The sequence below is a fragment of the Oenanthe melanoleuca genome, chromosome 4 (assembly GCF_029582105.1).
Source record: "Oenanthe melanoleuca isolate GR-GAL-2019-014 chromosome 4, OMel1.0, whole genome shotgun sequence".
Taxonomy (NCBI): domain Eukaryota; kingdom Metazoa; phylum Chordata; class Aves; order Passeriformes; family Muscicapidae; genus Oenanthe; species Oenanthe melanoleuca.
In genome coordinates, this window is record NC_079337.1 from 9,875,537 (window position 1) to 9,893,212 (window position 17,676).

General features: G+C 38.7%; 1 protein-coding gene across 2 annotated transcripts in view; it reads right to left on the reverse strand.

Annotated features, from left to right (window-relative positions):
* Positions 1-13,203, reverse strand: part of MGAT4D (MGAT4 family member D) — a 30,690-nt gene extending 17,487 nt beyond the window's left edge. For both annotated transcript variants that reach the window (XM_056490525.1, XM_056490524.1), the window contains exons 1-4: positions 13,036-13,203; positions 5,463-5,624; positions 3,692-3,820; positions 1,826-1,959 (exon numbers count right to left, since the gene is read on the reverse strand). In XM_056490525.1, coding sequence (XP_056346500.1) covers positions 1,826-1,959; positions 3,692-3,820; positions 5,463-5,624; positions 13,036-13,126 — 516 coding nt within the window. In that variant the 5' untranslated portion in view covers positions 13,127-13,203. The remainder of the gene's footprint in view (positions 1-1,825; positions 1,960-3,691; positions 3,821-5,462; positions 5,625-13,035) is intronic.
* Between the last annotated feature and the right edge of the window lie 4,473 nt (positions 13,204-17,676).

Genomic DNA, 17,676 nt, shown 5'->3' on the forward strand with positions numbered 1-17,676 from the left:
TTGCTTCCAGCTCTCTCCAGTTGCCATTTCTGCACTTGTTTTTCATTGCTTTTGCAGAAAGCCAGGCTATTTTCTGGCTAAAATTCTGTTTAGCTATGTCAGTAAAGCACAGTCACATAACTATCAGTAAAAAGAGCTGTTTTGGGTAAATAAAAAATAAAAAATAAAAAAAATCACAAAAGAGGCCTAAGGCTGATGAGAAAAATCACCTAAGCAAAATATTCTAAAGCCAGCAAGGCTTAAAATTTTTATTTGGCTTCCTCCTAATATATCAAACTTGCAGCTCTTTGTTTGGAAATTGAGGACATTCATTATAGCTGTTTCATAAAAGTAACAGTTTTAGTGCACCAAACATATCTGTTAACTACATTAAGAGTGCAAAGTTTTACAAATGTGATTTCTAAAGTGCCACAATAACTGTCTTAGGAGTTCAGACTCTCTTTAAATAAACAAATTGTTTAATATATAATTGTTACCAATTATATATTAAATTTGTAGCAAGTAAAAAGGGAAGTAAAAAACTGTGATAAAAAATACCCAGAACTTAAAATTCACTCTCAGTCAATAAGTTCCTCAAGCTTAAGCCAGGATGTAAACATTTACCTTGATCTTTTAAAACTTTGTGGGAAAAAGGAAGGTGTGGATTCATGACCAGTGAACACACCTTCCCTTCTCCCATAATAAAATGTTCTTATCACCTCTCAGATCAGCATGGCTATCTGCTCCAATTTACTGCATGTTTGAAAAAAATGGAAGCTATGAGAACATGATTTTGGGGTTGGGAGAAAAGGGAGAGAAATTCTTACAATGGCAGTTTAATCCTAAATTGGCTGATATGGACTATTACTACAACCACAGCTCCTGTTGTTCAAAGTGTCACGTTAGGACTCTCCACAGTGGCAAACTATTCAAAAGTTGACCCTTAAAAACTCACAGAATCCTCTGAAGCCCTGTAATAACTTTACCTGAATAGCAGCCAGGCAAAGCTCATCACTGCCAGGGCTCTTCATTGGGAAATACCAACTGCAAAGTTCAGCTCCTAAAAACTATGCTAAGAGGAGCTGCAGCCAATAAAACTGCTCCTCTGTACCCATTATGATCCAAAGAGAAAAGTGGAAGTCATGGCCAAACTTATTAAACTGAACTATACTCTGACACCTTTACACCTGAAAAAGTGACGACTAAACAATAAAAAATACAAACTGTAACTGTTAATTAATACATGGATTAATTTAATGCTGTCTATGGAAGGACAAAGAAATATGAAGAATAAATATGAATTCTGAATAATTACACAATCATTTTGCCTGCTAGAAGCAACTACTAGCTAATTCCCTTCTGCAGCTTTTTGTTTCTGATGCAATCAAGGTATTTTTGAGGGAGGGGAAAAAAAAAAAAAAAAAAAACAAACATTTATCCACCTTGAGCAGTGTTTACTTTCCCAAACATGTTCAAGGCTCTTAACAGTTTCTTTTGCATGGGAAATGCCAAAAGACATGCAGAAAGTTCCAATATGTGAAGCTTTGCAAGCTCTGTGTTATCAAACCAGCAGATAAATAATTTGAACATTGGTTAGACTAAGCTTACTTTCTTCAGGTTCTGCAGCACTTTTCTGTGGAGGACTTACATTTCATCCTGGAAGCAGAAAACCTTACTTTCAGACATAAATAATGAGTTCACATGGGTTTGTTGGAAAATCTGATCCAACAATTGTGTTGGTAAATGTAATACCAAAGGCCAAGCTAACAGTATTTTGCACCATTATATTTAGACATAAATCCCCTTATTTTCTATCAGCATCCTGCACCTTCCCATGCAAACTTACCTCTGCTATAAAGATGATTATTATACAGTCCTTCTTTTGCTCTTCAGATAGTTGGTATAGTAGGGAATGCAGTGTATCAATCAGGTAACTTTGTTTTTCCCTTTTCACTGTGGGAATACCCATCACCAGGGAGACTGCAAAGAGAGAATGCCTCAAGCCATATAATTTTAAAGGAAACTGGAATTACATTTTAATTTTGATTTGATGTTACCATGAAACATGTTGACAGTTAATATTTCCTTAGCATTGTGACAGCATTTGCTCTACTACCTGGAAGGAGGGATACCTCCAGCTGTGTTTAGAGACACCTGTGGCTGTGTTATAAACACCAGGTCTACACTTGAGAACTTGGAGATACCTCTACCAAACACATAGGTGTTTGTTACTAAGGTTCAAAAGTGAGTATTGCAAAATAAGTGGTTGCTCTTGTTTTGGAGATCTAAGTAGGAAGGGTTAAACCAACACTGCTCTGGTGAGCAGGTTCTCATAGGAAGTGACTGCTGTGCATTTCAGAAAGGAATCCAATTCAAAAATCCTTCTGAGTAGTTTAATTGATATGCATTGATACACTTAAATAAAAGAACTGAGATGTTACTGTATTAAAAATAAAGAAACTGAAATTGTCCCTGACAAGACTTCACTAGTAGCAAACCTCTGCTGTTTTACATCATTAGAGCATAAGCAGGATGTCTCTTTTTTCATTAGTATGGGCATTACTTAAATTACAACCAAAGATAGCTCAGTAAACCTGTGGAATCTTAGTCTTTGCAGACGATTTCTATTCACCAAAAATCCCAGAAGGTTGGTAAGGAAGCAATGGTTTGAAATAAAACAGTAGCTGCAATTAGTGATTTGCTTATGACTTTAACTTCCATGCCAGTGTCAGCTCAAAAACACCAAAATGCCAAAGTTCCTTCCCAGCACCTATCCTGCTAAACCATTGGGGTTTGTTTCATTTTATACACTGAAGGTCAGCCTGTGCTTACTAAACTGCAGCCTTGCTATTGTGATTTTCCTGTACAAATAAAAGAAGATTAAACATAGAGTATTCTTCTATTAGTGACACTGATCTACAGGCACTCCAGTGAGAGCTACAACACTAAATCACATTGCTACAATTTCACCTACTAATAAGTAGGCTGTAGAAAGTTATCTATTGTCATCAGCATGGCCCAGGGTTTAAGGGTTATTTTTGTTAAATCAAAAACACTGCCAATATTTCTTCATATAAAAGAACCCTAGAGAAAAGGAAAAGTTTCAACAAAACACAAAACTCAGGAAAATGGTTAACTTGTTTCTTCTTTGCTTACTACTTTTGGATGTTCCTTTTACCTGTCACATGACAGTTAGGATAATGCTTTAAAAATTTGTATTATAGTTCACTGGAATTCATTATGATTTCTACAAGTGCCAACTGATTTCTCATGTGGATGAAAAAGCTACATTGAAGATATATTAATCCCCTTTAAATGATCACATTACCTCTCCCTTTGCTTCTCACACTGGCAAACTGAATGCATTGTAAATTCATCTTGGCTTCCTCATCCATACTAATTTTGTGGGGAAAAAAATGTCAGCTACTGCATCTTAGCCATACGAAAATATGATTAAAACAAAAAATAATCTTGTCTTTCAATTAAGATTGTTACTGATATTTAAAAAGGTTTTCAGAATACTTTAAGATAAAGACTTGAAATAGGGATGGGCATTTTTAAAGTACTTTTGCTATTGCCATTACAATTCCGTTTGGCAACATTAGAAAGTTAAGGGAGAAAATCCTTTCCAAACTTTTGAATATGTTTCGTTGCTATAAATTAATAAAAAAGTCAAACATATAGAAAATAGAACCCAAACTTTATTTCTTACCTCCAGTTCTCTGTTGCCCAAAAATGACATTTGGGGAAATTGCATCTTCATATTCTTGAAGGTGAGGGAGATAGTAGTACAAATTTGTAAGGTGCACGGGGAGTTTTAACTCTTTCCATTTCATATCAACTTAAAGACACAACAAGAACAGAAATACACATAAAATAAATAAATGAGCAGAGAAACCTATTCCTTCACCTGCTTTGCTCAGCTGAACACTGGCAGATTACCATACACAAGCTTATTCAATCAGAACTATTCCTCAGGAGTGATTACATGTCAAATATGTTACATTCTACTAAATTGAGAATTTCCCAGTACAACTCCTTCCCACTCAGGTGGTGGTGCAGAGCTCCAACCTTGAACATCCTGGGAATACCATCTGTATTTCCCTGTGTCTGCACACTTGCAGGATTGAGTCCTCTTAAAACACAGTAGTTATTTTAAAGGCAGCAAACAAATGCTTTCCCCAAAAGGTAACACATGATGGTTTTCACAGCTCAAGCAAAAGTTCAGTTTATAACGTCCTATGGTAAAAAGAATAACCACATACAGACCTTTAAAAGCTATTCAAGAATCAAAAGGCTGTAACAGTTGAGAGAAAATAGGAAATTTTATTTCTCTTTGCTACTTCAAAATAATGATGAAAGCAACAGAACATTTATTGACTGGGATGGAAAGTTAGAAAACAGTTTAAAAAACCTCCAAACAATGATCTATATCTGCCCAGACTTTGGTGTGTGAGAGAGACCCACAAGTCCTGCCACACTGTTAAGCCAGTAAATATACTGGAATTTTGCTGCATAGACACCACCTTCACAAGTTCAAGACTTTCCTTCATTGTTTGGAAGCAGTACCTATCAAGTATTGGACAAAGGAGTTTAGTTCCATTGACTACAATAAAACTTTCAGTTTTGGTTGCATAATAAAACATGGCTGGAATGGGAAGCAGAAGGGTAAGTAAATGCAAAATTATTCAGTGATTTTAAGACATTTCTACCTTAAATCCTGTGAACTGAGAGATTTAATACTTTGTGAAATTTAGCTGGCTCCAATAAGACTCAAAAGCAGGGGGAGGGGGAACTTGCACTCTCCTTTGCTGCTGTTTTGTGCATGAGGCAGTAACTCTGCCCACAGTATGTGGGGTTACTGGGGGTTGACAACATGACTGTTCTAAAGCTCCTAAGGCCACCACCCTGGCAATGCTCAGCCCTTTGTTTATGCATGTCTGAACAGTCCCAATGAATTAATATTGGATAAACAGACAAAACCTGGCAGGGTGAGAACAGGAGAAGAAACAACTCTGACTGTACAAAGAAGAAATGGACCTTGTTCTTTCTTCCCCTGTAACAGTCCTGGTTCACTCTCTATTCTAGTCTGATTATCAGCCTGCTGTACTGAATGAAAATAAGGATTGTTAAATGACACTTTCATCACACCCAGGCTCTTGCTGAAGTTGGGGTACACTGTGAAATGCCTCCACCACAGAGATGCCTCTTGAAGTTTCCCTTCTCAGGGAAGAAGCTTTGCCAGTCCCAACAGGGAGGAAGAGAGATCCTGCACAACTACATAATTTATTTTGGTGACTAAAATCAAACTGTCAATCTATTGTATGTAACTACACTGTGCAGATAGAGATGTACAACAGTCTGCAAGGCAAAGTAACTAAAAAGTTCAATTAAACAATGGGAAGAACCCAGATCACTAAACTTTACATGTTGGTGTCCTAAAAAACAAAACAAAAAACAAAACAGAGAAAACCCCTACAAACCTGTGTCATATTTTGTAATGTTCATTCTTCTTGCAACTAGAAGTTTCAATTCATATAGGGCACTGCTCAGTTCTTGTGATCTTTTTTTATTTTCCTTTTCAGCATTCAATAGTCTTTGCTGAAGCACCAGCAACTGGTCTTGGTTGATATCTAAGTCATCTCCTGCAATAAGAGCACAATTTATTTTCTAAAAGGTGATTTATATGACAGGATGAAGTAAAAAAAAAAAATAGAAGATGGTCCAGAAGATCACACCACCAAAGTGCATAAAAAATAAGGTTTATTCAGGAGTCTGGAAGAGTATTTAGATGGCAGAGTTTAGGCAGCACAGCTGGGTACAGCTAAATTGAAAACAAAACCAAGAATATTAAATCCATAAAAAGGAAAAAGTCAGTGAAAGACAGCAAGTTGCAGGGGAAGGTGCTATGTTCTTCATCAAATAACAAGTCAAGATGACCCTTTTCACATGGAAAAGTAAAATTATGTAATGGCTTTTCTTGTGTATCAAATGCTATTAAGAATAAAACAGATATTAAAAGCATTCACTCTTCATCAATGAGTTACAAGGTGCCTGGAATATGTTAAGAACTATTACTAAAGGTGGTTAATATGAAGCAGAGAGTAAAGAAAGTAGAAGGGGACTTCTGCCTCATTTTAAGATGTTTTATAATGCTGCATCTTTTATTGGTCTTGTTGTGGTTTAGTTAGTTGGGTTTGTTGATTTTCCTAGTTAGATGCTGTTATTTAGAGACTTCCCCCATTCTATTTGTGGGCTGTGCTAAGTTTTATCTTTGGATTTTCACCATTGTCACTCTGGAAAAGCAAATTCCCAGGGATTCTAATCTATAAAAGACACTATGAGCAAAATGCAGAGGTCACGAAAATTTGTGAGGATTTGCAGAGGTATTTCAAACTGGAATTAATTTGCATTTTGGATAAACAGGGGGGTTATTTCCATTAAATACAAGTCCTTAATTTAATCAATAAATGTGTGTTTGGAAGACTGAAGTTTAAAACATCTAGGAAGAAAGTGGATAGAAAAACAAACAAACATAATGTCTCTTATAATTTACCTCATTAAAATTTTAAAGGATGTTTAATAAAATCCTATCAAATTAATGCTTCCTAAAATTTGACAGTCAATGTTTTGATTTGCAAGAAAGGCATTCATATCTATGGAGCTATGAACATAAATTTAGCTTTGCTGAAGGGAGAGGGAACCTGGCTTATTTCAGCTTCATGCAACAAGACACTTGTACTTGATTAAAGTAGGCTTCCCTAAGAAAATTGGAGAATAAAAAAAAAATCAGAAAACAAATGGAAGGTCAAAACAGGCAAAGACTACCTTTAAAAAATATAAAATATAAAAAATATATTGAAATAGATTTCAAATTTGAAAATATCTGTCACAAGGCATCAGGCTACAGAGCTAGAACCCAAACAAGCTAAATTTTTTGGCATACCTATGGAAGTGGTCAGAGCACCAAGTCTGACAGAGTTCAAAAAGCATTTGAGCAACACTCTCAGGCACAGGATGTGACTCTGTGCAGGACCAGGAGCTGGATTCAATTATCCATGTGAGTCCCTTCCATCTAAGCATATTCTGGGATTCTATGAACCACTCTGGTGAGCTAAGAGTGCTTCACTGAATTTCCTTTCTAGGAAAAGTCAATGGGACTACACCAGCCACAAGCCATGGCAGCAAAAGCAGACCCAGCCACCTCCTGGACACAGGGACAGCACTCAAAAGCTTTCACAGTGAATTTTCAGCTCTACTGTAGCTTTCCTGTTAGCTGCACTTTGGCAGATAGACCCATTGATACTGTAATTCTAAAACAGCAACATTTAAAATGGTTTTAAATGGGCTCTTGTGTTATCTCCTAATAGATACACTTTATAAATACAAAACTTCCTGCACTGAAAATTGAAACTGTTTAGCAGCAATACCAGTCTCTAAAGCAAATACTCATTCTCAGAGCCAACTGATTATTTCACTTAGCTCCACACATATACACTTCCTGTATGATCATAAATGCTTCTAGTCTCTAATGATTTCTGGCAATATCTAAGAGCTGTGGAACAATTCATCACTATCTCCTCCTAGCACTCAAACAGAAAAGAAAATAAAAGGAGAATTTGGAGTGGCAGAAAGGAGGGAAGAAAACACTTCAAAGTCTAGCAGTGAATCTTGCTCCTATTTCTCAATTACAAGCTACATTGCTTATCATACCTAAAGACTATTTCCTTTAGAAGCTGAAATTTGGTTAATGGCCGCCTTAAAAGAAAACTATACAAGCACACTAACTGCAAAAGATCTTGTCATACTCTGTGCTTGGAACCACTGCTCACTGTTGAGGTTAATGGGGCATATTAAACCACTGAGGCATGCAATGCACCAATAACTGGCAGTTTATTATCTCTCCATAACTGATCCAATACGAGATACCTTTCTGAACCTTGGTACATGCTTTGCACGCTCAGGTTTTGTGCTCTCTGAGTAAGGAAGGAAAAAAAAAATCCCCAAACAATGTCTCTGTCTCAGGTCAGAACAGCAAGTTCTTAGGCAAACATTTAAATTCAACAACATGCATTACCTTTAACTATTCTGTTTAGAGCCTTACAGAACAGTATTATTTATGTCTTCCAAAATGTTAGAGACATCTACTCTCCTTTGACAGCATCCCCATCAGGAGCTGCAAGGCATACTTTGCATTAACCCAGGGACATCAAAGAAAAGCACTGTGCCAGCAATTTGGGACAGGGGAGACAGAGTTCCTCTAGTCCCATAGAGAGCGTACTGGGAAGAGAATCAGAATACTTTCAGTGTTAAAACAAACACATACAGAGTTAAAGGCAGATCAAAGTTAATAACTGGATTTTAATGCTGTCGAATGAACATGGACTTAGTCTTGAGTTTGGCACAGACTATTTTTACTGAACAATTTACATACTGTAACTAACTGAAAATAGATAAGCAAACTTGCTTCAAAAAAAATACAAGTTAGGTTTTAATAATATTTTCTTAAATGTTGGCAAGCAATCCTCGTTTTAGACTCAAGTCTTTTCCTATATTAGAATACAGTGAAAAGTGATTTTAAACCATTCAGTCAGAACATCACCATATAGGAAAGCAGTATTATTAAAATAAATGAAAAATATAGAAATTGAATGGATATTGTATGGTGTTCATAGACTTTGAAACCAGTAAAAGTAAACTGCTTTTCCATGTCTTGGACGTGAATTTTGATACATAATTTTGGACAAGTAAATACTAAGCTTTAAGTGGACCATTTGAGGCTGTTGTATATTGAAGGGTTTCTTTAATGCCAAAATGCAGACCTACACAAAGAAACTGAGTAAGCAATTGATGGACTGAAAAGCTCCTTCCTTATCACCCTGTGCATTTCAGCCACAACCCAATTGCATGTTGAGGCAAAACCCGAATGTGCAATAACCTCTGTTTGCTCTCAGTGTCACTGGAAGGAAATGCACACATGCAGGGAAGATGTAGCCTACCAGAAAGCTGGGAAAGTGGTGGTTAAACACAGCCTAGCAGCTCCAGAGAAGACAGGAAGACTGGCTTCTGCATGTTCAGAAACCTGGATAAGCTGTATTGGCTGAAGTGAGAGCAGTGTAAGCCAAGACTTCCTTGTCAAGTCTGTCAATTTGCCACTGTTTAATTGAAACTTTGAGTCAGAGTATGCCAGTTGGGACTGGACAGGAAACCTGCAAAGAAATACATCACAAATGACAGAATCTCCTGGGGACCTGCACTTGGCTGCATAGCTCAAACAAAGCATAACACCATAAGCAGAAGATGACTGGAAATACAAGAAATGTGCAATCATGCTATCTGGACTAGCATGTAAATTACTGTATTTCAACTGGGAAAAAAAAATACTTTCATCAGAAATCTCTTTAACCCTTTGCAATGATGAAACTCCCCCCCCCTCCCCCCAATTTATGGAACAAATTCAAAATGGAGATGTTAAAAAAAATTATGATCCTTACATATATTTCTGTGAAAGCAATCATATGAGCAGTTTCTCTCTTGTTGATCCCATCTCAAAGGAATAACTAAAGAAACTCAAGTGTCACCATGTTTGACTCAACATGTATGTTGACAAGCCTAGATCTTTGTGACATCATACTCGAGCATCAATTTCTCCTACCTTCCAGGCAAAGCTTACTTTTAGTTTACTTGGACAAAGTATTCCACAAATTTAGGTGAAGAGGGCAGCAATACATTACAAATCAGTTCAAAGAGATTTAATCTTGTAATCCTTGAGTGCAACCTGAAGAAGCACTGCCAAAAAAAATGATCCGATTTACCTTGTTGCTGTGACTTACAAAAACCACACTGGTATTCAGCAAAGGCACCAAAATTTCTTTTTACTCAGGAATACTGTTTCCTCTGAAGAAACTTGAGGTTCATAATGAAACTTGGGTAAGTTCACAACTTCAGACACAGCTTTTGCTGAAGATCTGATCATTACCAGTTGTCTCCACAATTACTTTTAGCTCCTTTTTTTTTTTCCTGGCCACAAAAATATTAGCATATTTAGTATGAAAACCTTTGCTAATCTTTATAAAGCAATGGAAAAAGTGACTAGAAAAACATCTTCCTAGCCACAGTTAAAATACACACAGTATTGTCCACAATAACTGAAGTCTAGTGACTGTAGTAGAGTCTGATCTTTTATTTTTAAGTGAACAAACAAGTAGCATCTTCCTTGCTGTGCCAGTTTGAGTTATGTGTACTTGATTTTAGTCTCACAACTCCAAGTCAATACTCAGGCTGCACATAATAATCAAAAGCAGCTCCAAAGAGCCAATTATTTGTTGTCATTGACAGCAAATATATTTCAACTCAAATCTCCCAAGCTACCTTTATTGTAAGGCATTTAAAGGTCACTGACTTAAGCTACTGATTTTTATTTGCACAGAAATTGGGACAGAGCCAATATCTGATTTAAACTTCTAATAATCAAGGGGTGAAAGGCTCTGAGACTGCAGACAAATGGAACAATATTTCACAGGACTATTACGTATTTTTATATTACAGAAATATATATAAGAAGAATATACCTCTTATAGATAAGAAGATTTATATTCTTATCAATAAGAAGTACTTAAGACCACTAGTCTTGAGCTTGGTTGCCCTGTCCTAGTTTAACAAAGCTTATTCACTATCCCAAAACCACTGCTATCCAAGAAACAATTAACTAGACAGAAACCTGAAGGAATACCACAGACTACTGCTGCTTAATGAGATAGATTTCAGTCAAAAATCAAGAGCAACCTAAACATTTCAATGGGCAGAAAAGAGAAGTTAAAAAAACCTTAGGGGAGATTTAACAAACGCATGAAAGAAAATGAGCCAGAAAACATTTGACAAATGAGGGGAAAGAGATGGGAGCTGGGAAACTGCAACAGTGCTCACAGAAACTGGTGGGCTAAGTAAAAAGGGCATTAGAAAAGAAAACACATCATAGTTTGAGATGCATCAGAAGTGGAAATTCCTGTAGTGGTCTAAGCATGACCATGGAGAACAAATTCAGCAGAGCAGAAGGAAAAAAACAGAGGTTTAAATGTTATGTCTAAGCAGTGATAGCTGCCCGTTTTCAGAGCAAAAGATTAATTTCAAACCACTTTCTTAAGTACAAATACCCCGTGACAACAACACAGCATTAGTGGGTTTGCTCCCAATGCTTCTCTTCTCTGTAGAAAAAGGTAACAACCCTTTTGTTGTTACCTGTGGCTGGCTGTTTTCTGGAAGGGTAGAAGGCTTGTCTTCTAACAGCCCTTGGGAGCAAAGACTGTATTTTCAGTAAAACAAACAAAGTCATTCACCACATACTGCTTCTTTCCCTTTTAGTTAATAATATTAACTATTTTATTACACATTTGTGAGATTTACCAACCTTAAGAGAGTCTAAAGACTACATTCACATATGCAATGGTCAACAGTTTGCTAAAAAAAACAGGATCTAATAATAATAGTAATTAGGAAAATTATACTATCTGAGAGGAATTAGTTACTCAGTTTACTGTGGAGGAGGAGCCAACTGTGGAAAGAGACGTTAAGACAACACATATACCATAACACACATTATACCCCTCTTGCCCAAAACAAACAAAACCCAACAAATAAAATCCCAAAGCAAAACAGTCCAGCATGGAATGTCATCAGAGAAATGTCAAAAAAAAAAAGTTAAATGAAAATGTAGTGTCAGTAATGAGGAGTCCCAAAACATGAGCCACAAGACAACACAATGGTAGCTGCAGATTGGACAAACGTTTTCATTCTGACATCTCTTGGATCTTAGCCTCCTGACACACCCTTTATTTTTCCTTCCCCACTCCTAGCAGGAGTGCCACTGAAGAAAATAAAATGTTGTAAGGTAAACCACCACACGGTTGACTTAAAAGGCAGGAGGATCAGCACTGCCTTGACTCTGTTCAATATCCCATTGTGGGGCCAAGATCTCTACCACCACTTTTATTTGTTGCAGGAATAATTAATATAAACAAATTATCTGCTGGCAAAAGTGGTGTTCATCCCAGAAATTACTAATCAGTATATTCTAATCCTTCTGCACCTATAAAACCAAACCTATTATAAAGGTGTGTGTAGGAAGCACTCAAAGATCCACTCTCTTACCCACAACAAGCCATGTCTGCAAGTCTCAGAAATACTATTTGGAAAGACCTTCTCATTTCCTTTTGGAAAATATAATCAGTTTTGTCTTTCCTATATCACCTCAGAGAATCTTAGACATGTCTTTATGTAGCTCTATCTGGAACATGCCACCTACAAAACCTACTAAAAAGATAGTGTATCATTTTAAAGTTTAGATATTAAATTAAAAAATTCAGGCTTTTTTCTCTGCATTCTGGTCCTGGAAACATGCACAAGAAAAAGTGACTGTACGTGAGGCACAAATACAATTGCAGGATGGACAACGATACTTTATCCTCCTCAACAATAAAATCAATCACTTTGAAAGCGACAGTCACAGCAATCACATTTAGATTTTTCTTTCCATCTTAATGCAAGATACTTGTTAGAAAAAGTTGGAAAAAAGAGAAAAGAGGGGTAAAAAAAGTTAAAAAGAAACTTGCATTGTTTCTTAAATTTAGGAGGGAATTTTTAACAGGATAAATTATGCCCCAAGGATCCAACCCTGTAAGCCGTTTCGCAAGGTGGTGCCTGGGTGCAGTTAATCCACGACCCCGAGCGAAGAACAGGCGAGACCCGCACTCTCAGCCTTACACGCGGCCAAGCCTCGAGGCCACATGGGTCCCTCTTTCGCCCAACGCACTCGGAGAGAGGAGCGGCTCCGCAGCTCCGGAGGGCACGGGGGACCCGCCGCAAACCCCGGCCGTGCCCTGCGGGACGGAGCCGCACTGACAGCCGGGGCAGCCCAGTGCCCCCGGTACCGCACGGACGGGACGGAGCCGAACAGCCCCAGTGTCCCCGGTACTGCCGGGCTGGACGGAGCCGCACTGACAGCCGGGGCAGCCCAGTGCCCCCGGCACCGCACCGACGGGACCCGCCGCCCCCTCTCACCTCGGCTCCCCCTCCACACCGCGTAGCACAGCAGGGAGAAGACGGCGCCGAGGCACAGCGCCGGCAGCACCTGCCCGAGCCGCAGCCGCATCTCCCGCGGGCGCTGCCCGCACCGAGCCCCGCGCCGCCGCCGCCTCCGCCCGGGCACCGCGGGCCGGGCGTGTTGGCGCTGCCCTGCCCTGCCCCGCCCGCCCCCTGCGCCCAGGGCCGGGCACGGCCCGCCTGCCTCGCTGCTCCCGGCCGTCCCCGCCGCGATTTGCGCGTCCCCACCGACGGGCATCCGCTGCTCCCGCTTTCCCCCGGGAGACACGAGCGCCCACGGCAATTCCCGCTGTAAAACCCCTGGCAGAGCCCTCCCCACGCTCGGACCCACACCTCTTGACTGCGGCAAGCATAGACTGTTTTCAAAAAACCAGCGCTTCGGCAGGTGCTGTTTAGCCCAAGGTATAACACTGAAAGGAATAAGATGAACGTGTCTTTACAAAGAGGTGCTGTGAATCTGCTTGCAGATAAGGAAGTAACGGGAGAAATTATCAGTTTCAGAAAACGGTACTAATTGACACAGACTGCTGCTCAGCCACAGTCGTACTTAACTCCTGAAGTTTGAGAAAAAGAATAAAGACTTGATAGAGCTATCTTATGCAAGGAGCAGTGTGGGTGTGGGCATGCTAAGGCGTAGTAATTACACAGACTGGACTGACACCATCATCAGTCCTTTGTTAAAAACGTTTCATGCCTTCTCTCAGTGGACTTCTCTCAGGCAACTCTGACTTCCTCATAGGCAGCTCCACACAGCACTGACTCCTTTCCTCATTAGCTGCTTCACACAGAACTGATTCCTTCTCTCCTCTCCGGGAGTTCCCTTCTTCATGACTAGCTAACCCCAAGCTATCCCTTACCCAGCCACCTAACCCTGTCTGTCCCTCACACAACATCTTCTTACCTTGTCTGTCCCTTTGCACGACCCCATGTCCCTTCCTCCTCACAGCACAGCCAGCACCCCAAACTGCAGCAGACTCTGAATCTCAAGCTCCTCTCAACCAGCTGACATATTATAACCTCCATCCTCTTGGGCAGGCAAGGCTGTCTCCACTTCTCTGCAATCAGTCCAGCTGTAATTCATTGAGGAAAATTGCCTTCTGCACTATCCCTATAAACCATCTTCCCACACTAAGGGGTACATGTAGTAGGCGAATCGGGAAGTTTGTACCTTCCAAGTACCTCAGCCAATGAGGAAAGAAAGAGGGTGATGTGGCTGGAAAAATCAGGATAATAACGGGGCTGTGTACTCAAGAATTTGACAGACCTCATGGGAAATGCCTCATGGTTTCTCCATTTGTTCACAAATAAAGTTACAGGACTCCTCTGTCTCCTTTTTGGAAAGAAACCTCTTGTGATGTGAATTTTTTCTGCACAACAGTGTAATGGTCAACATTATTTTGCCCATTTAAAACCAATGGGGCATTTGTTTACATTTTGCTTGTAAGATTGTATCAGGAAACCAAGCTGTGTACAATTAATACACACATTTAGCACAGTCACAGAATCAGGTAAATAAACCAAGCTTTTCAGCTCACCTTCAAAGAGGTAGGAGGGCAAACAGCTGCAAAATCTAACCTGATGAAAGTCTAATGGTACACTGGTACCCCTACACTGGTAAAGGTATTATACTTCAGCCATTGTACCTTGCTTCACACATGTGCCTTTCCATTTAGGCATGCACACTTGTTTGCCTTTTTGGGTCTTCAGCAATCCTTAAGAAAACAAAAAAGTTGTCACTGTTTAGAATACATCTTCTACAACACAGTTTATAAAGGGAATGGATACCTTTTTTAACAAGGTCCCTGGAACCACTAAGAGCAACACAGTTCTAATATAACCACCTATGTTTTATAAGAAAAAATGTTCCTCCTTCTTATACCTGATTAGCAGGTATTTAGTGGCTTTTGCTTTGACATGCTATCTACCTGCTCACAAATCTACCTTTCATTCTGCACCTATGATAAATAAACTATGGTTTCCCACTTTGTGCTGCAAACATGCAAAGGACAGTTTCAGAAATCTGACTGGACTTGGGTAGCTCTCAAAAGCTCTCAGTAAACTTTTTGTTATCTACTTTCCTAATGCATTATTAGCATATATAATTCATTGCCTTATTTACCCAGAGGACATGGTATTTTAGATAATTTGTATTCTAAAAATATACTTGTATTATTAATACAGTATCACTTCCCTCCTTTTCTCTATTTGCTTACTTAACAATTTACCTCATTTTGTGCCAAACCCCCAAATCGTTTGTGAGGGTGTGGTGCAAAGCAATGCCAAATCCTACAACAGTTGTGTCCACACAAAGGTGTGCTGGAGTCTGAATGTCAATGCTGCCTTTATGGGCCACTCTTTATACTAACAACAGTGTAACTATGTCCTTTTTGGAAATTTTAGACCTTGCTGCTCTGGCAAGGTTAGTGTGACCCTCCTGTGTTTGAATTATGATATGGATGGGTTTACATCTCTGTTTACTACTTACTTTGAATTTAAATGTTATTATCCATTAAAAATGCAGAACACTACTAGTAGCCTGTGTCAGTATAGAAATGAGCTAAGAATCTCAGTGTGGCTCCATAAATTACCATGATGCCTTAAGTTAGACCTCACTATTCCTGTCCTTTACTCATTTGTTATAAACTTCCCTCTACCTTCTGTTTCTGTGCCTTTGAAATTTTTTACTGAGAAATCTTCTTTAAACTATGCTTCGGATATGCATTTATAATTGGCTAACAAATATAACAATTTATAATTGGCTTTTTTTACTGCCTCCCCATCACCATTTCCCTCTCCCAGTTAATAAAATAAAGCACTAATTTTGATGGAGGGTAAATGTAGATTTTGGCACATTTGCAGTAAAATGGAGATTTAGAACTAAGAGGAACAAATGAGCATTAAGTATGCTCCAAATAATGAATAAAATGTCTTTATTGGTTGGTGTTCTATCTGCAATAAGCCAAAGTGAAAATGTAAATGATGTAGTCAAGCAGGAGGGCTACTGAAGATAAGATTAACAGAAATCTAACACACGTTTAACTTTAGCTTATGTTCAGAGCGAGTAAGGAAAAAACAAAACCACCCCAAAAAAAAGACAAGATTATCACATATTTCCAGAAACCAATAACAAACTGACACAGTGTGCAGGGAAGGTCTGTGGAGACTGCCATTGACTGCATCTGATGTTTTTCATTAAGGCAGCAGTTACTCAGCCATGCTGAGTTGTGGTGACCATTTACTTGATGCTCACTTCATAGTCTAGCTCATTAACTTACAGTGAGGTAGAGCATTAAGTGTTCCTCAAAAAAAGAATAAATCAAAAATCTCATGACTGAAACTGCCATAAGCTTTTGGACCTACTTGCAAACAGGGTACCTTATCTCTTCATGCTTTCACAGTATGTCCCTCCCAGGGCTCTCTTCATATGTTATTTCACATTCTCAAGAACAGTGCACAACTGGAGTAAGCTGTGCTGGGGGTTTTGGGGGGTGTTATTTGTTTTAGAGCAGTTTTACTTCCCATCAGCAGACTTTCTGCATTTTTGGCAAATGGATCATCTTTAAAAAGACTCTGTAGAAGAACACCTTGCTGAGCAACCTGTGGTACTTAACACTAAAGTGATTCAGGGGACTGGCTCTCCTTACCTGCAAGAGAGAGCTCCTAGGCTTGTCCTTGTGCTTTGTAAGTGTATATCTCCTCTTGCTCAGATGATTGCTCCACATTGTATAGTTTTCACACATCTGTGTGTAAGCAAGACTAGAGATAAGGAACATTAAAATAAATATTTGACAAAATGCAGGCTCCTGGCTGAGCCAAACAGTGGATTGTTTTGCATGTCCTTCATCTGCAAAGGTACATGAACAAAGAATAACTGCCAGTAATAATATGTAATAGTTGCTGCCATGGAAAGTTTTCTGATTAGAGACTGATCCAACTGCTACTGCTGGTTATTTGCCCTGCTGGCACCCAAGAAATGGGATTTTAAAACATGAACAGGTTATGATCTTTACTTCAACTAAAGTCTCTGTGTAGGTAAGACTTGAAGGCAACTACTGAACACAAGAGGAAGGTAGAATTTTTTTTAAGCTACTGCATGGTATTTTTGACTATCTTAATATAATTTATTAATTGACTGAACATGATACAGAAGCATCTTGCATGATTCAAGTGCTAACATTTGTACAAAATAAAATATGCTTCCTGGTTTGCAATTTACAAAAATTCATGGGAAAAACTGTCAAAAGAGCATGCTATAATATCTTAAAATAATTAATTGGTTACAGATTTTACTTTAAAATACAGATTTAAAGTGAAGAAAACATATGAACAAAATTAAGTGTAAGGCTAAAACTTGCATCTTTTAAATTCAGAAGTGCTTAATTTAAACCAAGACCTTAAAATCTGTCAAGCTTACCTCAACAGATCTAATTATACCACAGAGAAGTGTTGTGCAATGTACTGTCAACACCAGATACTTTACACATCAGTCCTGGAGACTGGAAGCAAAGAGAACTGAGAAGAAAATAATCCTGTACTGTGTGTATGTATTGTTATAGTATATCACAATAGGAACAAATTCCAAACCATGTAGTAAAAGTT